Source organism: Rhinopithecus roxellana, chromosome 3 (assembly GCF_007565055.1).
Source record: "Rhinopithecus roxellana isolate Shanxi Qingling chromosome 3, ASM756505v1, whole genome shotgun sequence".
NCBI classification, from domain to species: Eukaryota; Metazoa; Chordata; class Mammalia; order Primates; family Cercopithecidae; genus Rhinopithecus; species Rhinopithecus roxellana.
Genome location: NC_044551.1, coordinates 49,085,931 through 49,106,388, shown reverse-complemented (window position 1 = coordinate 49,106,388; position 20,458 = coordinate 49,085,931). Strand labels below are relative to the sequence as shown.

Here is a 20,458-nt window from a genome sequence, read left to right as displayed (position 1 = left end):
CTGCCCACCTCGGCCTCCCAAAGTACTGGGATTACAGGCGTGAGCCACCGCGCACGGCCTCTATCTTTGTTCTTTTTGCTGAAGATTACTTTGACTATTTGGGGTTGTTTGTGATTCCACAGGAATTTTGGAATTTTTTTTATTTGTGTGAACAATGTTATTGGAATTTTGATAGGGATTATATTGAATCTGTAGACTGCTTTGGGTAATATGGACATTTTAACAATATTGATTCTTTCCATTCATGAACACAGGATATCTTTTCATTTATTTGTGTCTTCTTCAATTTCTTTTATGAATGTTTATAGTTTTCAGTATACAGATCTTTCACTTTGTTTAAATTTATTTCTAAGTATTTTATGTCTCTATCTATTGTAAATGGAATTACTTTATTGATTTCTTTTTTGGACAGCTTGTTATCCGTAAATAGACACCCAACTGATTTTTTAATGTTGATTTTGTATCCTGCAAATTTACTGAATTCATTTATTATTTCTAACTGTATTTTGGTGAAGTCTTCAAGGGTTTTTGTGTATATAATCATATCACCTGAAAATAGTGACAGTTTAACTTACTCCTTTTTGATTCAGATTCCTTTTATTTCTTTGCCTTGCCTAATTGCTCTGGCTAGGGTTTCTATTGAGAGTGAGAATCCATGTTTTGTCCATGATTTTGGAGGAACAGCTTTCAACTTTTTACCATTGAGCATATTAGCTGTGGAATTATCGTATATGGCCTTTTTTGTGTTGAGATACGTTCTTTCTATATGTAATTTTTTAGAGATTTTTTATCATTAATAGATGTTAAATTTTGTCAAATACTTTTTCTGCATCTATTGAGATGATCATATGATTTGCCTTTCATTTCATTAGTGTGGTATATCACAATTAATGATTTGAATATGTTTACTTTTGCGTCCCAAGGATAAATATCACTTGACCATGGTGAATGAGCCTTTCAATGTGCTGTTGAGTTCAGTTTGCTAGTATTTTGTTGAGGATTTTTGTATCTATGTTCATCAGGGATATTTTCTTTTCTTATAGTGGTCTTGTCTTGCTTTGATATCAGGGTAATGGTGGCCTCATAAAATTTGTTTGAAAGTATTCCTTCCTCTTCAGTTTTTGAAAGAGTTTGAGAAGGATTGGTATTAGGTTTTTAAATGTTTGATAAAATTCAACGGTGAAGACTTTAGGGCCAGCCTTCTTTTTTTTCTTTTCTTTTCTTTCCTTTTTTTGATGGGAAACTATTACGATTTCAATCTTTTTACTCATTATTGGTCTGTTCAGATTTTCTGTTTCTTCATTATTCAGTCTTGGTAGGTTTATGTATCTAGGAATTTATTCATTTCTTCTAGGTCATCCAATTTGTTGATGCGTATTTGTTCATTCTAGTCTCTTAAGACCCTTTACATTTCTGTACTATCGGTTGTATGTGTTCCGATATTTTGCCCATTTTTAATGTGTTATTTTCTCATTGAGTTTTGAGAGTTCTTTATATATTCTAGATAGAAGTCCTTTTAAGATATGTAATTCATAAATATTTTCTCCCGCATTTTCAAAAAGCAGACATTCTTAAGTGAAGTTCAGTTTATTTACTTGGTCTTTCATTTATTGTATTTTTGGTTTTGTATCTAAGAAATCATTGCCTAACTAAAGATCACAATCCTTTTTTTCTGTTTTTTAAAAGAAATTTTATAGTTCCTGGTTTTGCATTTCTCTCTGTGATCCATTTTGAGTAATTTTTTTAATATAAGGTGTGAGGTATGGATAAATTTTGTTTATATCTTTTTGCATATGGATATCTGATCATTCAAGCACTAGTTTTAGAAAAGCTATCTTTTTTTGTCACCAAATTGCCTTTTTACCTTTGTCAGAAACTAATCCATCATATATGTGTAGGACTATTTTTGTATCCTTTTTTAAAAAAAAGTAAAAATAAAAATAAAATTACACTAGGAATACACAAGGAATTACATGAAGAATATGAGTATTTTATTGTAAAAATTATAAAAATATAGAAGTATATAACGATTAGAGTAAATGCTTTTATAGGCCTTACTGTGCCGAACATCACTCTAAATGCTTTAAATAGATTAACACATTTGCTCTACAACAATTCATGAGATAGGTACTGTTATTTTTTCCATTTTACAGATGGGAACACTGAGGGCACAAAGAGGTCATGTAACTTGCATGTGGTCATGTAGCTAGTAACTGTTGGAGCTGTGTTCTTAATCACTTTATTATTTTCCTTCACCTCTACCCTAATCCAATGCCTTATCTCAAATATGACAACTGTTCTTTATTTCATTTGCAACTTTATCTACCTATATAAAACACATGCAAAAGACATTTCATTTGTATTCATGTCTATTCTTTCTTCAACACCACTCTCTCGATTACTGTAGTTTTATAGTAAGACTGTAAATGAAGTGTGTGAGTCCTACAACTTTGAAGAGAATATGTATTCTGATGTTTAGGTGTAGAGTTTTTTTTCTAAATGTCACTTAGTATAATTTAGTTGGTAGGGCTGTTCTATTGTTCTGTAATCCTTGATGAGAGTTTGTCTGTTTTTCCTATCAAGTGCTGAGACCGTGTATTGAAGTTTCCTAGTGTTTTTATGGATTTTTTTTTATTTCTCCTTTTAGTTTTATAAGATTTTCTTTCATGTATTTTGAAACCCTGTTGTTAGGTGTACACATATTTATATTTATTTTGTTTTGCATAGTTGACCCCTTCATAATTAATGTCCCCCTTTATCCTTTTGCTAAAATTTACTTAGTCTGATATTAATAAGCTTTCTTATGGTGGGTTTGTGTAGTATCTCTTTTGCCAGGTTTGCACCAACCTAATATATCATTTTATTTATTTTATTTTATTTATGCCTATATATTTTATTTTATTTTATTTATGCCTATATATTTAAAATGAGTTTCTTGTACACAGCATACAGTTTGGTCTTGATTTTTTTGATCCAATCTGCTCTTTAAGTTTTAATTAGCAGTTTATAAGGTTTACATTTAATGTAATTTATGATTAGAATAAAAACCATCACATTGTTAGCTGTTTTATTTTTTAAATCTATTATTTTGATTTTGCTCCTTTGCAATCCATTCTTGAATATTTCATTTTAGCTCCATTATTTATTATTGATTTTTCTATTAAAGAATTATTTTTGTCATTGCCCTAGGTTACATAATATGCGTCTTTGATCAGTCTATATTTAAATAATATTAGACTACCAGACATGTAGTATAAGAATTTAACAACAGTATTTCCCAGTTTCTTCCTTCCGTCATTTGTGGTGGTGTTGTCATACATTTTATTTTTACACATGCTAGAAAACAGTGCATTTTTAACTTTTTAAAATTTTGATATTTTTGCCTTAGTTACCTTTTAAAGCAATTTAAAATAAGGAAATCAATTTTATATTACTTTCATTTATTCTATTTCTTAAACGCTTTATTACTTTGTGTATATGTCATACCTTACCAAGGTTTTAAAAATAAATGTTAATATTTTTAACTATTTGCATTTACAACACACCAGTCTTTGACTTCTGTTGGCTCTGTTAAAAATTTGTCACCTTTAGATAGCTGGAAATGTGTTTTATTTTTATAATTCTTTGTGCTCACTTGGAATTTCAGGACCATGGAACTGAGTATATTATAAGAGGTCCTTTGTCCTGATCTTCAAAGTCTGACAAGTTTACTGATCTTAAGCTCTTTCTAGAAGTTCTCTTTCTGAAGTTGAAGTGTAAGCCTGTTTAGTCTATATTTCTCTTTTATCTCTCTTTTATTCTTTTACTTCTCATGTGGTGTTTGGAGCATTTGGACCACATTGTCCTGCTTTTTAATGCTTTCTTATTAATAACCCTGTACATATATGAAAATAGTTATTGAGTGTATTCTTACCATCTCCTTTACATATTACCATCTCCTCTACACATTGAAAAGTAGGAGGGATGTCCCAGCTCCTTGCCACATTGTGAAAGTGCAGACTATATAGAGTGCTAAACTTAAACCCTCTCCTTGAAGTCATATGGTTTGTTTTATTCCAGACATGTACCTTTAGGCAAGCTCTGGGATTCTGAAATTGGGTGGGTTTCCTTCAAAAACAACATTCATCTGAAGACCTAATTTATTTCAGAGCCTTCTCAATGCAGTAGCCCTAGGTATGTCACTTGTATAGCAATAAGGCAGAAGGAAAAGAGCAAGCTAGAAAGCCTAGAATTTTCTGAGCAAACTATATTCAATTGTGATTTAAAAAAAGTACTGTTGACAGCTGGGGCTGGTCCTATAATAGAACTTATAATAAGCACTTGTCAGTTATGTGTGTTATTGCAAGAGACACTTATTTTCAAGCTTTCCTCTTTAATTCATGTCCAAAGCATAACATTTTCTTTTTGTCTTTTTCCCCCTCAAGGGGTGCTACATCCATTGTGTACAGATGCAAACAGAAGGGGACCCAGAAGCCTTATGCTCTCAAAGTGTTAAAGAAAACAGTAAGTTTATTTCATTATATAATGTCATCTCTAAGGGGCCTGTGACCTGGGAAGGCAAGAACCTGATTTGAAGAACAAAGGGGCCAGAGAGCTGTGATGTGCAAATGACTCGTTTGACTCTTGATTATCGGAGGGCAACCCAAATATGTTGTTGTCTGGTGGAAGTTGCATGAGTCTTTGAAAGCAACTGGATCTCACATTAGATGTGGTTGTGGGGAGAAGTTTGTCAAGGAAAGCCATTTAGAATTGGCAGGTAGAGCTTATTTTGATTATCAGGTATGTTCTTGGATATATATATATATACACATACACACACACACACATACACACTATATGATAATTTCAATATTTAAATATTAAAACAACTTTTTAATATTAGAAAAGCTTGCTATTGAAAAGAATTTGAAATAAAGCACAAATGTATTTGTTAAAGGAGTCATCAGATTCTAATTTGCCTTGATTTTCAAATGTTGCACTTGCTTCAGTAGAGTATAATTGAACAAATGTTAATTTTTCTGGGACTGAACCTGCTCATCTGGAAGTTTGTACTTGGAAAAGGAAGGTTTTTATTTGGGGATTGCTTCTTTTGCCCTACATTCATAGGTAAGTTGAGAAGCAAAAGTGACTTAGGCTTATCTCTAATGAGTAAGAAACACAGTAGATAGGAGTTCAAAATATAAATGCCAACACCTGTATAATACTGTCTATACCCTCAGAGAATATTTTGCCATTTTAATGCCCTGCTTTGATTTTGTGTTCTTATGCGGTTTCTACTCATAAAACCACAAAAAGACAAGATACTCTTTTTATAGTATATTCCTTTTCAAATTTCGTGTGAACAAATATGTGAAATGTGTATATATATATGAAAACCTATATATATATATAAAAACCTATATATATATAAACCTATATATATATATATATATATATATATATATATGAAAACCCAGTTGTAAAGTATGCTGAGAAGTATCATAAATTTTTAAGTCAAATACATTTTTAGGCCAAGGAATTTTTATTCCTCAAGGCAGCTCAAAATTACCAGCTGTTTATGTATTGTCTGGCACAGGGAAATTGTAGAATCTTGTATAATGAAGAGCATAATAGTACAAGGTTTTCAGCCAAATAGAAATAGAATGACATTTTAAACAATCTGTTAGAATTTAAAGTCATAGCAAAATAACAAAAACAGTTTAATGAAAGTCAGTAATAATTTGAATGGCAGTTGCTACTAATGAATTCTATATTCTGAATTTTCTGTGTGTTGTAGGCAATGATTTAAGTTATTCCAGAATGTAGAGGAATCTTATGATGGATAAGATTTGGAATTTTCCCTTAATTTAGTTTCTTACAGTCATAAAATCTATCTGAACTAAGGATTATTAAAACTTTTATGAAATGGAATTTCCTGTTAAATATCTACTTCTTTATGAAAGACTATGGCATGTTTTGGCAGTAGTCATACACAAGATGTTTTAGGACTTGTTTATACCATTTCTTGTTGGTTAAAAAATTGTCAGTAAAATGTGTGAAGGGCTACTTGTTTTTCATAGTTGAGGAAACTTTGAGAGGGAAGAGATACATGAAAGTCTAGGAAATCAGCACTTAGAAATTACAGGTGAATGCTCAACAATCCCCAAGGACAACAGGCTGGTTTAAAGATCATTGGCTTATGTCAAAAGTCTTTGGATAAATTGGAGTAAGAGGTCTGTGAAGCCATTTGGTGGGTTCATGATGTATATTAATGTTGGGCAAGTAAAGCTCTGGTTCGTCCTTATTGTCTTCTCGCTGTTGTGAAAACATCTCCCTCAGAAGACAAGCAGGAAGAGCATGTGAATGAGAATGAAGTGTCATATGGGACTGCAGAGTGGTGCTGTAAGGCAGATGTTGTCAAACAGTTACTGCTGTACCAAATGGAATGAGAGAAAATGCCCTGGAGAAACCTCAGCTTTGAATGTGAATTAGATAGAATCCCCAGTATTGTCTCCCAGGATAAATCATGCACAGAGATGTGTAAACGAGAGAAATAGCAGACAAAACCTCGAAGAGCAGTTGCCTCTAGCATTTCATTCCATATAGGTCATGGAGACTGAAACTTCCTTGTCTGAAGGAAATGAATGAAGCGTAAGAATCTATTTATAGAGGAAAAGTGATGTAGTGAAAATGTTTTCTTAGATAATTCAGCCAAGGGATCTGCTCCTGAGGAAAAAAAGTGGGGGTTCAGAAAACTTGAATTATTTTTGTAATCTATTAGGCTCACAAAATTGTTTTTATTAATGCAATTTTTTACTTCTTTTTTGGCCTTCAAAAATGGCAATTTTATGTGGTCCAACTAACCACTTTGGGACTACTGTATTACTTCAGTGGATGGTATGGATGGTTCCTTCAGTCCTCATTTTATGATTAGACCTAAGCCTTGAAACTTTGTCTGTCTGTCTGTCTGTCTGTCTATGTATGTATGTATGTATGTATGTATGTATGTATCTATCTATCTATCTATCTATCTATCTATCTATCTATCTATCTATCTATCTATCATCTATCGATTTCCATCCATCTTGGTTTTCTAGGGCTAGTCCAACAAACTGCCACAAACTAGATGACTGAAAAGAACATAAATTTATTCTCTTACAATTGTGGAGGCTGGAAGTCCAAAATCAAAGAGCTAGCAGGGTTGGTTCCTTCTTAGGGCTCTGAGGGAAGATCTGTTCCATGCCTCTCTCCTAGCTTCTGGTGACAGCCAGAAATCTGTGGCATTCCTTGATTTGTAGATCATCATTCTAATATCTGCCTCCAATTGTTACTAAACCAAACTTGAATCAGCTCACCCAGTGTGCAAAACAAACACACACACACACACACACACACCAGGACTTGCAGTGAGAGAAAGTGAGCCATTTATTGCTGGATGACAAGCAAGGAGAATCAGGCAACTCACACTTAAGACCCAAACTTCCCAATGGCTTATGAGTAAGGGCACACTATAAAAGGTAGGGGTACATTTCAGGCAAAGAGAAGTAACAGGCAAAATCATAAATCAATATATGGAGGTTATACATTGGTTTGGTCCAAGGAGGTGGGAGTATCTTTAAGTAGAGGCTAACAAACAGGTGGATTCTGAGACTCTTTGATTTACAGTTGGTTAAGGAAGCAACATTTTGTCTAAAAACTTGGGGTCAGAAGAAAGGAGTGTTAAGTTCTAGCCTTTGGGTATGACTCTCTGTAGGCTTTCAAGGAAGAAGTTTAGGATAAGGACAGTACTCAGCGTTCACTTCTTAGTTCCGCCTTATCTGAGGTCTACATGACAGTGGTTGGCATTTTTCATCTGGTGAGGGTCAAGATTTCTGAATAACAACTCAAGGATATGAGATGCTATCTTTAGTTTCTATAAGGAACCAAGCATCTTGTGACTCTTAACTTACTTGAATGAATATTGTTTAAGGTATTATTACCTTTTAAATTAGTGGATTATTTATATTTACTTTTCAAATTGCTGGTTGCAGGGCTAGCTAGATGCCGAAATCTCCCTAGAAGGAACTCAAAATTTTTCTTTAACTCCATGCTGGGGGGGCTGGGGGAGACTGGCAGTCCCTTAAGAGGGATCTCTGCTCCCGCTCACAATGTCACATGGCAGTCTTCTCCCTGTGTGTCTTTATATCATCTTACCTCTATGCACGTCCCTGTCCAAATTTCTCTCTTCTTGTAAAAACACCAGTCCTCTTGGATTAGGGACCCACCCTACTCCAGTATAACCTAATCTTAATTAAACTAACTGTATCTGCAACAACACAATTTCCAAATTAGGTCACATTCTGAGGTACTGGGAGTTAGGATAATGCCTCTTTTGAGGGAGATTTAATTCTACCTATCTATAAGGGAGGATCTCTAAGATGAATTTTAAAATATTCCATTCAATATTTTATCATAATTTAATGTATAAATATTTTTAAGTCTGAGAAAGATTTCCTCCGACTGTCTCAGACTTAAAGTGAGAGACTTTTAAAAGTCTATTTTACAGTTAAATTTTTGATAACATGAATCTTCTTTCTCAGGATCTGTCTAAACACTTTTCCTTGCAAGTTTACCCAAATTCCATTTTGTGGCAATATCAAGGTCTTCTCTCATAGCTTAATAAAATAATTAGGAAAAATTTAGTTTACACTAACAAAAAGAGACGTATTTTTCCATAAAAACCCTGAACATCAATGAGATTTCATTAAGTACTCAAATATCTGGGTTTTAATAGATGAATGCTCTGACTTATCCATAGGAATACAGACTAAGGCACCAGCTCTTATGGTGGTCGGGTGCAGGACAGAGTCAACACTGACAATTAACATAAAGTGAATTGTCATGTTTAGACAACTAGATATTAAGGTTGGCTTAATATCTAGTCTTAATATCTCTCTTAATATCGTTGTGATAAATTAACAGGTAATTATAATATGAGACATTTTAAGTTAATATATATTTTATAAATGGGTATAGCATCGTGTGTTTAATATATAGAGAGCTACATTTCAAAGAACTGGAATGCATTAATTTACATATCAGCCAACATCATAAAATCTGCAATTTACTTTCAGATAGTTCAACAACAACAACAAAAATTGTATGTGTATGCGCAGGTTAGGGCAGAGAGGAAAATCAAATATGGCAAAAATAAACAATTACTGTAGTATATTAGCATTCATTCTGGTATTTCAACGTTTCAGATACATGAGCATTCTCATAATGAGAAGTCTGTGGAAAAACATAATTCAACGTTGAGATCCTGTTCGCATAATTGAACACTTCTGGCTATTCAGAAAGCATTTTAAGATTTTGCACTCTCTAAATGTTATGACAAACATCAGTGACTCACTGTTATAAATGTATTGAAGAGCCAGAAAACAGAAAATGATAATTGAACCAACTTTTTATTGTATTGAAAAAACCCTGGATGTTTCCTGTAACAATATCTATTTGTCTGATTGTGTCATTAATGGGGATAAGGCTTTCATGCTGTTAACTGTAAACAAGAGAGGAAAATGGATTGAAGTGCCTTTTTGGTTGGTTGTTTCCTTTTTTTCCACTTAGTATTAGTGACTCTTGTACTGAAGAAGTCATCATTTCCCTAGACATGACATTCATCCTCTCCTTTGGTGGGGATGGCCTAAGTGCAATTTTTGTTCCCCATACAGACTACGTTATCTTGTATATATTGTCTAATTTGCTTGTGATTATCAGTGGAAATTTAACTTTGAACTTTGTAAATCATGAATCAAGGGTGAAGGAAACAAAGCTAACTTTTTTCTTTCGTGCATCAGCTCTTCAGTATATCCACTGTATGTGATATTTGAAGTAGAGTAGAAAGATTTTATTAAGTTACCTTGAGTCTTTAAAGGATTTTGACAGACATGGCTAGTGGGGACAACCAGTGTGTTAACAAGATGTAATCTTTTTATTGATGTTAAATGATGAACTTAAAACTATGTGAAAGGAAAAAAATAAATGTGGGAAAGTGTCAAAATTTGAACAAATTAAGCAGATGGAAAATTCAAACTGGACCGAATTTTGCTGAGTTAAATGGAATCCCAGCTTTTGAAGAATGACATCATGATGACTATGGAGTCTCTATTTCAGGAGTAATTCACATGAATTATAGTTTACCTCTCTTCCTTAGGAATATATACCTCAGAGTGTATCTAAATGACCACATGTCAGACTATAAATGTGACCTATTTTCAAGGAGAACTGATTGAGATTTAAGAAAATTATGCTCCACTAATAATTTATAGTATCTCTAGAATTTTGGAAACAGATATTTGAACTTCAGAATTCAGATGAAGTTTCTAACTGCATAGCTCAACTCTTGGAAAAGCTTGTATTAATCTAACTGTAAAATACATACCTCTCATTGAAATACCTAGTATTGAGTCTGATATCTAATCTCAGTGTGTAAAAATCATAATTTCTAGGTATTCTGACTCTCCTTAAAAATTGCTATGTAGTAGTGGGGTGATGTTGTGGTCTGTGGTGCCAGGCAGACTGAGTTTAGGATCACTTCTGCCACTTACTAATTGTGTGACTTTACAAGTTATAGAACATCTGTCAATCTGTTTCTTCATCTTTAAAATGAGTTTAAGAGCATCTAGGTCAGAGTATCCTACTAAAGATTAAAATAAATATTTCCCAGCACATAGGAAGCATGTAATACATGATGAACATTATTGTTATTCATTGGAATGAGTTCACACAGATATTTCATAAGAGTACCAGTTCGTTCTATGTAATTTTAATGTTCTCATTAGCTTGATTTAAAGTCAAACAGTAAGTAGCACAGATGATTTTTATGCACTTCTGTATGAACAAAATTAACTATGTTTGTTTTGGAGTACTTTTGAAATTACTGCTAAAAATTGATACATATTCTTTTCTTACTATCAATAAAATGTAATGTGGCACACAATAAGGATTTCTGATCCTGTGACCTTCTGCTTAGGTAAATCTCGGATGCCTATAATATCTAGATTTAAAACACTTTCAACCCTAAGCTCTTTTCTGTATGATTCTTACCTTGGAGCAGTGTGCCTAGATCCATAATAGAAAAAGCAGTTCCAGGTCTAATTTTTGCATGTTTTAGTTATTATAATACCAGTTAGGTTCTAGAAAGGTTTTGCTTGAGTAATTTAATGAACATTCACCTAGCAAATGTCTCAAAATTCTACAAAATTTTCCGTAAATGTTGGTTTGATTTTTTTTAATTCTCTTCTCAATTGAAGAACCACACATTGTGATTTGCTAATCATTCTGTGAGTTGGTTTTTAGCTTTCATTTACTTGTCCTTACATTCTTATGAGTTAACATTTGAGTATATAACTATGATGTTGCAGGGGAATCTGAAGATTAAGTTATAGAATACATAGGCTTTGTTCCAGTTTCTTGGTAGATGAGTCTCCAGGATGTCTCCATTGGAGATTTTCAGATTTCTCAGTTTTAAACTGGGGATAACACCATTTATACCGCTGGGTAAACTGAGGATTACCTGAAGTTTTATATCTTTATATCTATGCTCATTTGTATTGCCTGGCATGTATTAGGCATTCTTCAAATGTGGGCTGTGTTCTCTGTTCTAGTCTTCTTTTTCTTTTTAACTTTTAAATCTCATGTCAACTTCCCCAGAAGATTTCTTTAGGAAGAATATACTACGTTTATATAGAGAACTATGTTTGAGTCTAGATGTATTGTATTAATTGGCCAAGTGATGGGCACTGACCAATTGACAGACATTAGCTCCTACATCCACCAGTCTTTTTACACACAGGTACACATGTGTGCATATCTCTTTACAAGGAAACAAGCAACTTGGAATTTTCTTTTTCTTTCTTTTTTCTTTTCTTTTTTCTTTTCTTTTTTTTTTTTTTTTTGAGACGGAGTTTTGCTTTTGTTGTCTAGGCTGGAGTGCGATGGTACCATCTTGGCTCACTGCAACCTCTGCCTCCTGGGCTCAAGTGATTCTCCTGCCTCAGCCTCCTGAATAGCTGGGATTACAAGTGCACACCACCATGCCTGGCTAATTTTTGTATTTTTTTTTTTTTTTTAAGTAGAGACGGGGTTTCACCATGTCAACCAGGCTGGTGGCTAGTCTCGAACTCCTGACCTCAGGTGATCTGCCTGCCTTGGGCTCCCAAAGTGCTGGGATTATAGGCATGAGCCACCGCGCCCAGCCACAACTTGGAATTTTAAATCACTTTATGATTTTAAAATGGTACTCATAAAAATAATATGTCATACTTTGTGAGGTAGGTACTATCACTATTTTATAGATGCATCTCCAAGAGATTGAATAACATAAACTTGGTGGCTTATACAATAGAAATTTAGTTTTCACAGTTCTGGAGGCTGATATGTTCAAGGTCAAGGTGACAGCAGATTTGGTGTGTGGTGAGGGCACTCTTCTTGGTTTACAAAAGACTGTCTTCTCACTCTGAGTTCAAATTCAAAAGATGCAGGGAGGAAGCAAACTTTCTTTTGTCGCTTCATAAAAGGGCACTAATTCTATCATGAGGGCTCCACCCTCATGATCTAATTACTTCCCCAAGACCCATCTCCAAATGCTATCACATTGGAGATTTAGGCTTCAGTGTGAATTTTGAGGGGACACAAATACTTAGTCCATAGTAATCACCAAATTCCAAAATGTTGATAGCTTTAATGATATAAAGCATGTAGAAATCAATGAAGAAAAGCACCAAAGCCCTAATAAAAACTTAAAATAGCTATTATTTATAGAATGTTTATTATGTGCTAGAGAGTGGTGGATTCTCAGTTTCAAGGTGAGAAAACTAAGGGTCAGTATCTTGTTCAAACTTATGCTGTTCACAAATGGCAAAATATTTGGAAAGATACTTTTTAGAAAAAACTAAAATGATAATCTTTTATAGCCATTAACAATAGAAATAATCTTAAATTAATAAGACAATACTTTTTACTACTATCTTAGTTTGTTTTGTGCTGCTATAACATAACATCACAGACTGAATAATTTATAATGAACACAAATTTACTGGCTCAGTTCTGGAGGAGACTGAGAAGTCCAAAATCAAGGGACCAGCATGTGGTGAGGGCCTTCTTTCTGTGTCATCTCATGGCAGAATAGCAAAGAGAGAGAGAGAGAGAGAGAGAGAGAGAGAGAGAGGGAAGGAGGAAGAGAGAGAGAGAAAGAGGGTACCAAACACGTGCTTTTATAAGGAAACTGCTCTTGAAATAACAGCATTAATCCATTCATGGGAATAGTGCACCATCATCCAAACACCTCCCTTTAGGCCCCACCTTTCAACCACAGAACTGAGTATTGTGTTTCCAACACATGAGCTTTGGGGAACACAGACAAACCATACCACCACTAACTAAACAAAGAATAAAAAATAACATCTAGCTTTGCCCAGGATTTGGGAAAAGGATTCCCTCACATTCTGTGGATGGGAGTGCGAAATTGACACAGACGTTGTGAAATCGTTCCCCATTCCTCATTTTGCATCACCTACTATAGGAAATGGTTTCTCAGTGATAAGGGTGGGTGTGGTTGGAGGTAATGCTCAGAGTACAAGGTTTATAGAAAGCCAAGTACTTAGAGAATCTGAAATGGTAGTAACTACAATATATTGAGGAATTACTGTGTGCCAGGAACTTTGCATACATTATTGCAATAAAAATGTGTTGCATGCAAAAATAAATAATCTCATGTTTCCTCACATGGTCTTTGTAAGGTCAGCCTTGGTTTCTGAGGCTCAGAGAGGCTAGCTGCCCACAACCATCGAGATAGTAAATACAGGCCGGGCGTGGTGGCTCAAGCCTGTAATCCCAGCACTTTGGGAGGCCGAGACGGGCGGATCACGAGGTCAGGAGATCGAGATCATCCTGGCTAACACGGTGAAACCCCGTCTCTACTAAAAAATACAAAAAAACTAGCCGGGCAAGGTGGCGGGCGCCTGTAGTCCCAGCTACTCGGGAGGCTGAGGCAGGAGAATGGCATAAACCCGGGAGGCGGAGCTTGCAGTGAGCCGAGATCCGGCCACTGCACTCCAGCCTGGGCGATAGAGCGAGACTCCGCCTCAAAAAAAAAAAATAAAAAAATAAAAAAAGAGATAGTAAATACAGAGCAAGATTCTGGAAATGAATTTGTCTGATTTCACTTTTTTTTTTCTGTCTCACTAAGTGAAAACTACATATATTAATGTGTGACTGTTTGAGGTCCTTGTTATATGGATATTATTATCATCCTCCAAGGAAAGTAGCTAGGTGTGTTAAAGAATAAAGAAGGAAAAATAAACTTAGGAAAACATACCTGTAAACATTTTGGGCAGCATTTAAATGAGAGTTCTTGGTAGAAGTAAACTTGTCTCTATTTGTAGATTATATTTTTTAAATATAGAAAACTCAAAAGAGTACACAAACTATATAAGAACTAATAAATCATTTCAATAAAGTTTCAGAATATATAAATGAGGTACCAAAATAAGTTACATTTCTGTACACTAACAAACTATCTGAAAAAGAAATCAAGAAGATAATCTCTTTTATAACAGCATCAAAAATTTAAAATGCTTAGGAATAAATGTAACTAAGGGTGAAAGAGCTGAACTCTAAAAACTATAAAACATTGATGAAAGAAATTGAAAGCACAGAAATAAATGGAAAGGTTAGTTCATGGAGTGAGAGAATTAATATTGCCAAAATGTCAATACCACCCAAAGTGATCTACAGATTCAATGCAATCTCTATCAAAATTCCAGTGAATCCAAAGGAAATAAGGTCAATACATTAGAAAGGTACTTGCACTCTCATATTCATTACAGCATTATTCACAACAGCTAAGATGAGGAAGCAGCTTTTGTCTGTCAATAGATGAATGAGAAAATGTGGTATGGATAATGGAATATTATTCAACCTTAAGAAGGAAAAAATAATCCTGCCAATTGTGACAACATGAATGATCTTGGAGGACACTATGCTAAGTGAAATATGCCAGACACAAAGTCAAATACTGCATGATCTCACATATATGTGTAATTTAAAAAGTTGAACTTAGAGACAGTAGAAAGATGATTATCAGGGGCTGAGTGCAGGAGGAAATGGAGGTATGTAGGTCAAAGGGAACAAACTTTCAATTATGTAAAATGAAGAATTTCTACAGATCAAATGTATAGCATGGGAAGTATAATTAATAACACTGTGTTGGTATACTTGAAATTTTCTAGGAGTAAATGTTAAATGTTCTCACCACAAAAAAATAACTATGTGAGGTGGTGGATTTGTTAATTAGCTTGATTGTGGTAATCATTCTGCAATGTGTACATCAGAAAATCACATTGTACACTTTAAATATGTGTAATTTTTATTTATCACTTATACCACAATAAAGCTGAAAAATAGCTACTTGGGAGGCTGAGGCAGGAGAATCACTTGAATCTGGGAGATGGAGGGTACAGTCAGCCAAGAACTCCAGCCTGGGCAACAGAGCGAGACTCTGTCTCAAAAAAAAAATAAATAAATAAATAAATAAAAATTACAAAATAAATAAGACTCCTTTGGGGCAAGAGGAGGAAGCTTATCTAGCCTCTCACACCTTAGTGAGTGGGAACCACCAACCTCTCTAGGGAGATCCTCTACACTTTGCCACTGTGCCCTCAACCAGGCAGACTCAGGATGCACAATGGAGATTCCCTGCTCTGTCTTTTTCTACCTAAACTTTGGGAACATGGAAAACTGACCATGAGCCATGCATTTTCTAATTGCTATGATGTACATAAGAGGGATGGATGGTTCAATCTGGATTAAAGATATGCATCATTATACGCTGCTATTGGCCACTTTTAACTTCTTGCTGATGTGCTCTGGAAGTACAGGCAAGGTCACCTTGGTCAGTGATGGAGAAGAGAATAATAAATCACCAGCTCAAATAGACTCAATTGAGATCTTAGAACACATTAAGGGAAGTAGCTTGCAGATAACGAGCTGTGTCAAGTGAAGTGAAACTTCTTCAAGCATTCTGTCAGTTGGAACCTATTGATTTTCACAGGAACTATCAAACCAGGTCTCCAGGAGTAGGAACAGGGATATTGCTATTCAGTTTGTGACAAGAATATATGTATAAGAGAGCAAAGGTGGCGGGGCAGAATGTTAAAGTCTTGGCCTGATTTGTATGCTTTACCATTCAAGAATGCACTTGAAAGTCAGAACATTCTTCCAGAGCCTTCATTATTATGATTTGATGCATTTTCTTTATTGATATAAACACTGCTAGAATTTATTACAATTCTGCACTTATTCATCTTCTCATTATATCAATCTCGTATAGGTATTTTGTTGCCCTTTAGAAAATAAACACTACAATTCAGAAGCAGACTGATGAGAGAGAAAGACAGAGAGAGAGAGAGAGAGAGAGAGAGAGAGACAGAGACAGAGACAGAGACCATGAGCTAGAGCACCAACAGGCCTGAGTGCTGTTGCCCAAAAGATGAATTTACTTTGCTGGTATGCTATCCACTCAAATTATGACATTGAACCCCTTAGTACTTTTATAACCATTGGGCAATTGGAACTAAAGTGATTTTCACCTTTAAATGGAGTTTATGGAGCAGAAAAAGGAGATGTATAACCAACTAAAAACAGAGGAAACCTCAGAAGGAGAGCTTATGTTACTTCACTCTAGTAGAAGCAGGAGTTTAAGAACTTCTCAGAGAGCTCAGTGGGAAATGCCTTGTAACTGAAGGGGAGGTTCTGGGGCACTAGAAAAGTTGAGAGAAGCTCGGGGTCAGGAGATCAGAGCTGGAGAGTACTATCCAGTAGACCACAACCAGGGGAGCTGAGAGAGCCAGAAGGACACAGGCAAGCAGACTTAGGATTCATACCTTAGTGAGAAGGGGAAAGCTATCATCTTAGTGTTAACAGGGAAAAATGTGTTAATAATTTTTAATTTGTATTTTTTTATGGTACAAAAAGTTGAGTGGTGGTCAAAGTTGCATCTAGCTGGTCAATCTAAGGAGAGGAGAAAAAGAAGGCTAAAAAAGGATCAAGTCATGGAACTCCAAAACCATTAATTTTCTAGAAGAGGGAAAATGAACTATGTACAGAGGATACTAATAAAAGAGATCCATATAGTTTTCAGTATTGAATTAGTATTAAACCTTTTTTAAAATTAAGCACTCACAAATCACCATATGTCACATCACTCTTTTTAACAGTAAAGGAGCATAATGCCAATAAGAATGGAACGCACATTTAATTATTAATCACTGTGTAATGTAGTACTGCTTTCACATGTTAACACAAAGCTCCCCAAGGAGGTGTTTTTCTTATGGGAGTTTTAGAGAAGTGGCATGTTCAAAATACACAATAGTATGTATCCTAGGACTCAGGGCTTTTGAATTCCAAATCTGGGCATTTTTATACATGCCATGAAGGCCCTGATAGAGACAAAGGCAAAAAAGATTCAGGAATGATTTTGGTCCAGATTTGGGACTAAAACTAGATGTTTCTCCTTATTTACCTGATAAAGGATGATTAAGACTTCATTGACATAGGCACAGAGAAGCTGAGTGCCGCTTCTAAGTTACACTGTGAAGCATGGGCAAATAATACTCCCTGTGTGCACATAATGGAAGCAACATGTTATTTTTGCCAAATTCTGTTAAAACCTGAGTTTAGTGGGTCTCACATACAGTATCCACTGGCAAATGAAAGAAAAACCACTGGGAACTGTGAGATATACAGACTACACACATGGCTTGATGTGACTCTTAACTCTTTGTCTTAGTGGTAGATGGGATGCAGTATGACCACAAATGTGGCTATATATGTCAGATTCCAATTTCTTTGCTACTGCAAGAATCTGTCACAGGATAAATTCAGTTAAAGTTACCTATACTTACCTCTACCCCAAAGTTGAAGAATATCAGATGGATAGTTATATCTAAAAGAACATATCAGATGGATGTTTTTCCCCCACACAGTCTACCAGTCTGTCACTGGCAGGACTTTTCTCTTTTTTTTAACTTTTATTTTAGGTTCAGGGGATACATATGCAGGTTTGTTATATAGGTAAACTCGTGTCATGAGGGTTTGTTGTACAAATTATTTCATCACCCAGGTACTAAGCCTAGTACCCAATAGTTATTTTTTTGCTCCTCTCCCTCCTCCCATCCTTCACCCTCAGGTTGGCCCCAGTGTCTTTTGTTCCTCTCTTTGTGTCCGTATATGCCCATCATTTAGCTCCCACTTATAAGTGAGAACACATGGTATTCGGTTTTCTGTTCCTGTGTTAGTTTGGATAATGGCGTAGGGATAACAGCCTTCAGCTCCGTCCATGTTCCTGCAAAGGACATGATCTCATTCTTTTTTATGGCTGCATACTATTCTATGTATATATGTACCACATTTTTTTATTTAGTTTACCACTGATGGACATTTAAGTTGATTCTATGTCGTGGCTAGTGTGAAAAGTGCTGCAGTGAACATATGTGTGCATGTGTCTTTATACCAGAACAATTTATATTCCTTTGGACATATACCCACTAGTGGGATTGCTGGGTCGAATGGTAGTTCTGCTGACAGCTTTTTGAAGAATTGCTTTCTACAATGGTTGAACCAATTCACACTCCCACCAACAGTGTATGAGTTGTCCCTTTCCTCCACAACCTCACCAGCATCTGTGATTTTTTTTTTATTGATAATAGCCATTATGACTCATGTGAGATGGTATTTGAATGTGGTTTTGATTTGCATTTCTCTGATAATCAGTGATGTTAAGCTTTTATTCATATGCTTGTGGGCCACATGTATGTCTTCGTTTGAAAAATGTCTGTTCATATCCTTTGCCCACTTTGTAATTGGGGTTATTTGTTTTTTTCTTATAAATTTGATGACGTTTCTTATAAGTTCAGGATATTAGACCTTTGCAGGGTGCATACTTCGCAATAGTTTTCTTCCATTCTGTAGGTTGTATGTTTACTCTGTTGAGTTTCTTTTGGTATGCTTCTGCACAGCAAAGAGCTTCTGCTCTTTAGTTTGATTAGATCCATTTGCCAATTTTTTGCTTTTGTTGCAGTTGCTTTTGGCATCTTCATGAAATCCTTGCCAGTTACTATGTCCAGAATGGTATTGCCTAGGTTGTCTTCCAGAGTTTTTATAGTTTTGGGTTTTACCTTTAAGGCTTTAATTCATCTTGAGTTTGTTTTTATATATGGTGTAAGGAAGGAGTCCAGTTTTAATCTTCACTGCCAGCATTTTTCTTTGAGATTTTAGGATCAGAACAATCTAGAACTGTTTTTACCATCATGATATCAGGACATATTGAGCATCCTGATCAGTTTCAAGGAGTGACATAAATAATAAAGTACTATAAACTGTATATGATACCTTTTATTGATAAAGCAGATCCAAGATTATCATCCTCATCTTTTAAATTTTGATGTATTTTTAGGAAGGGGAACGTGAGTGAGTGTCAAATGAAAAATTTACCCACCACACTTATATCCGCAAAAAAAAATGTATCAGTATCCTCTGTTTTCTACAACAACATTTATTCTGAACCTGAATTCCTCTTCTATCACTGGATACCTGGGAGGAAAACATACTAAAAATTTCCAGTCAAATATATCTTAGTTTCTTCTCATTTAAGAGTCTCTTTTAGTTTAAAAGTATTTCTTTAGGGTGAAGATTGAGTTCAGCTCTCTCTCAGAGCAATGTTTTCCTTACCCTGTTCTTTCCCACTGGCCTCTGGCTTAGGTAACCCAGGGAAGCATGGTGAGCATGAAGAGGCCACATACCAGGGCCACTGCCAGATGCTGTCTGCAGTAGAGACTTGGCTAGGTGAGGGTATCTACAGCTACAGATGACTAGGGACAGATCCTGTGCTCCCTGGCTCTATGGGAGAGGCCAATAAATACTGAACACACGTTCAGAGACCAAACCAGTCCAGGGGTCACAAGCCCCTTGGCCACCATATCCTTTGAAACCTGACAGTCTTGGAAAATATCAGAGATGGAGAAATAATAGGGCATAAACATGGAATGTGTGCATATTACCCAATTAACTCTTACATGAAGCTTTTAAACTGTGAGCATTTCTGCTCAGAAGAGACTTACAGACATGCTGATGGGAGAGTGCTTTGAGGATGTGCACATCACTGTATGGAGAAAGATGCTGGGAAGGACTGAGCTGACGCATGTTTGTTTATCTGGTCTTTCAGAGAAAAGTGAAGCTCTGGGTTCAATTCATGTTAAAATACTACCTCAGAAAATCAAGACTTCTACATCTAGAAAGAATATATTGCTATTTTCACGATATTGATTCTTCCTATCCATGAGCATGGTATGTTCTTCCATTTGTTTGTGTCCTCTTTGATTTCACTGAGCAGTGGTTTGTTTATTGCGGCACTATTCACAATAGCAAAGACTTGGAATCAACC

The 20,458-nt window shown here is 35.3% G+C and overlaps 1 protein-coding gene across 1 annotated transcript in view; it reads left to right on the top strand.

The window, feature by feature from the left end:
• CAMK4 (calcium/calmodulin dependent protein kinase IV) overlaps positions 1 to 20,458 on the top strand; it is a 272,059-nt gene that overhangs the window by 117,382 nt on the left and 134,219 nt on the right. Inside the window, exon 2 of the mRNA XM_030927210.1 lies at positions 4,425 to 4,503. Within this exon, the coding sequence (XP_030783070.1) occupies positions 4,425 to 4,503 (79 nt within the window). The remainder of the gene's footprint in view (positions 1 to 4,424; positions 4,504 to 20,458) is intronic.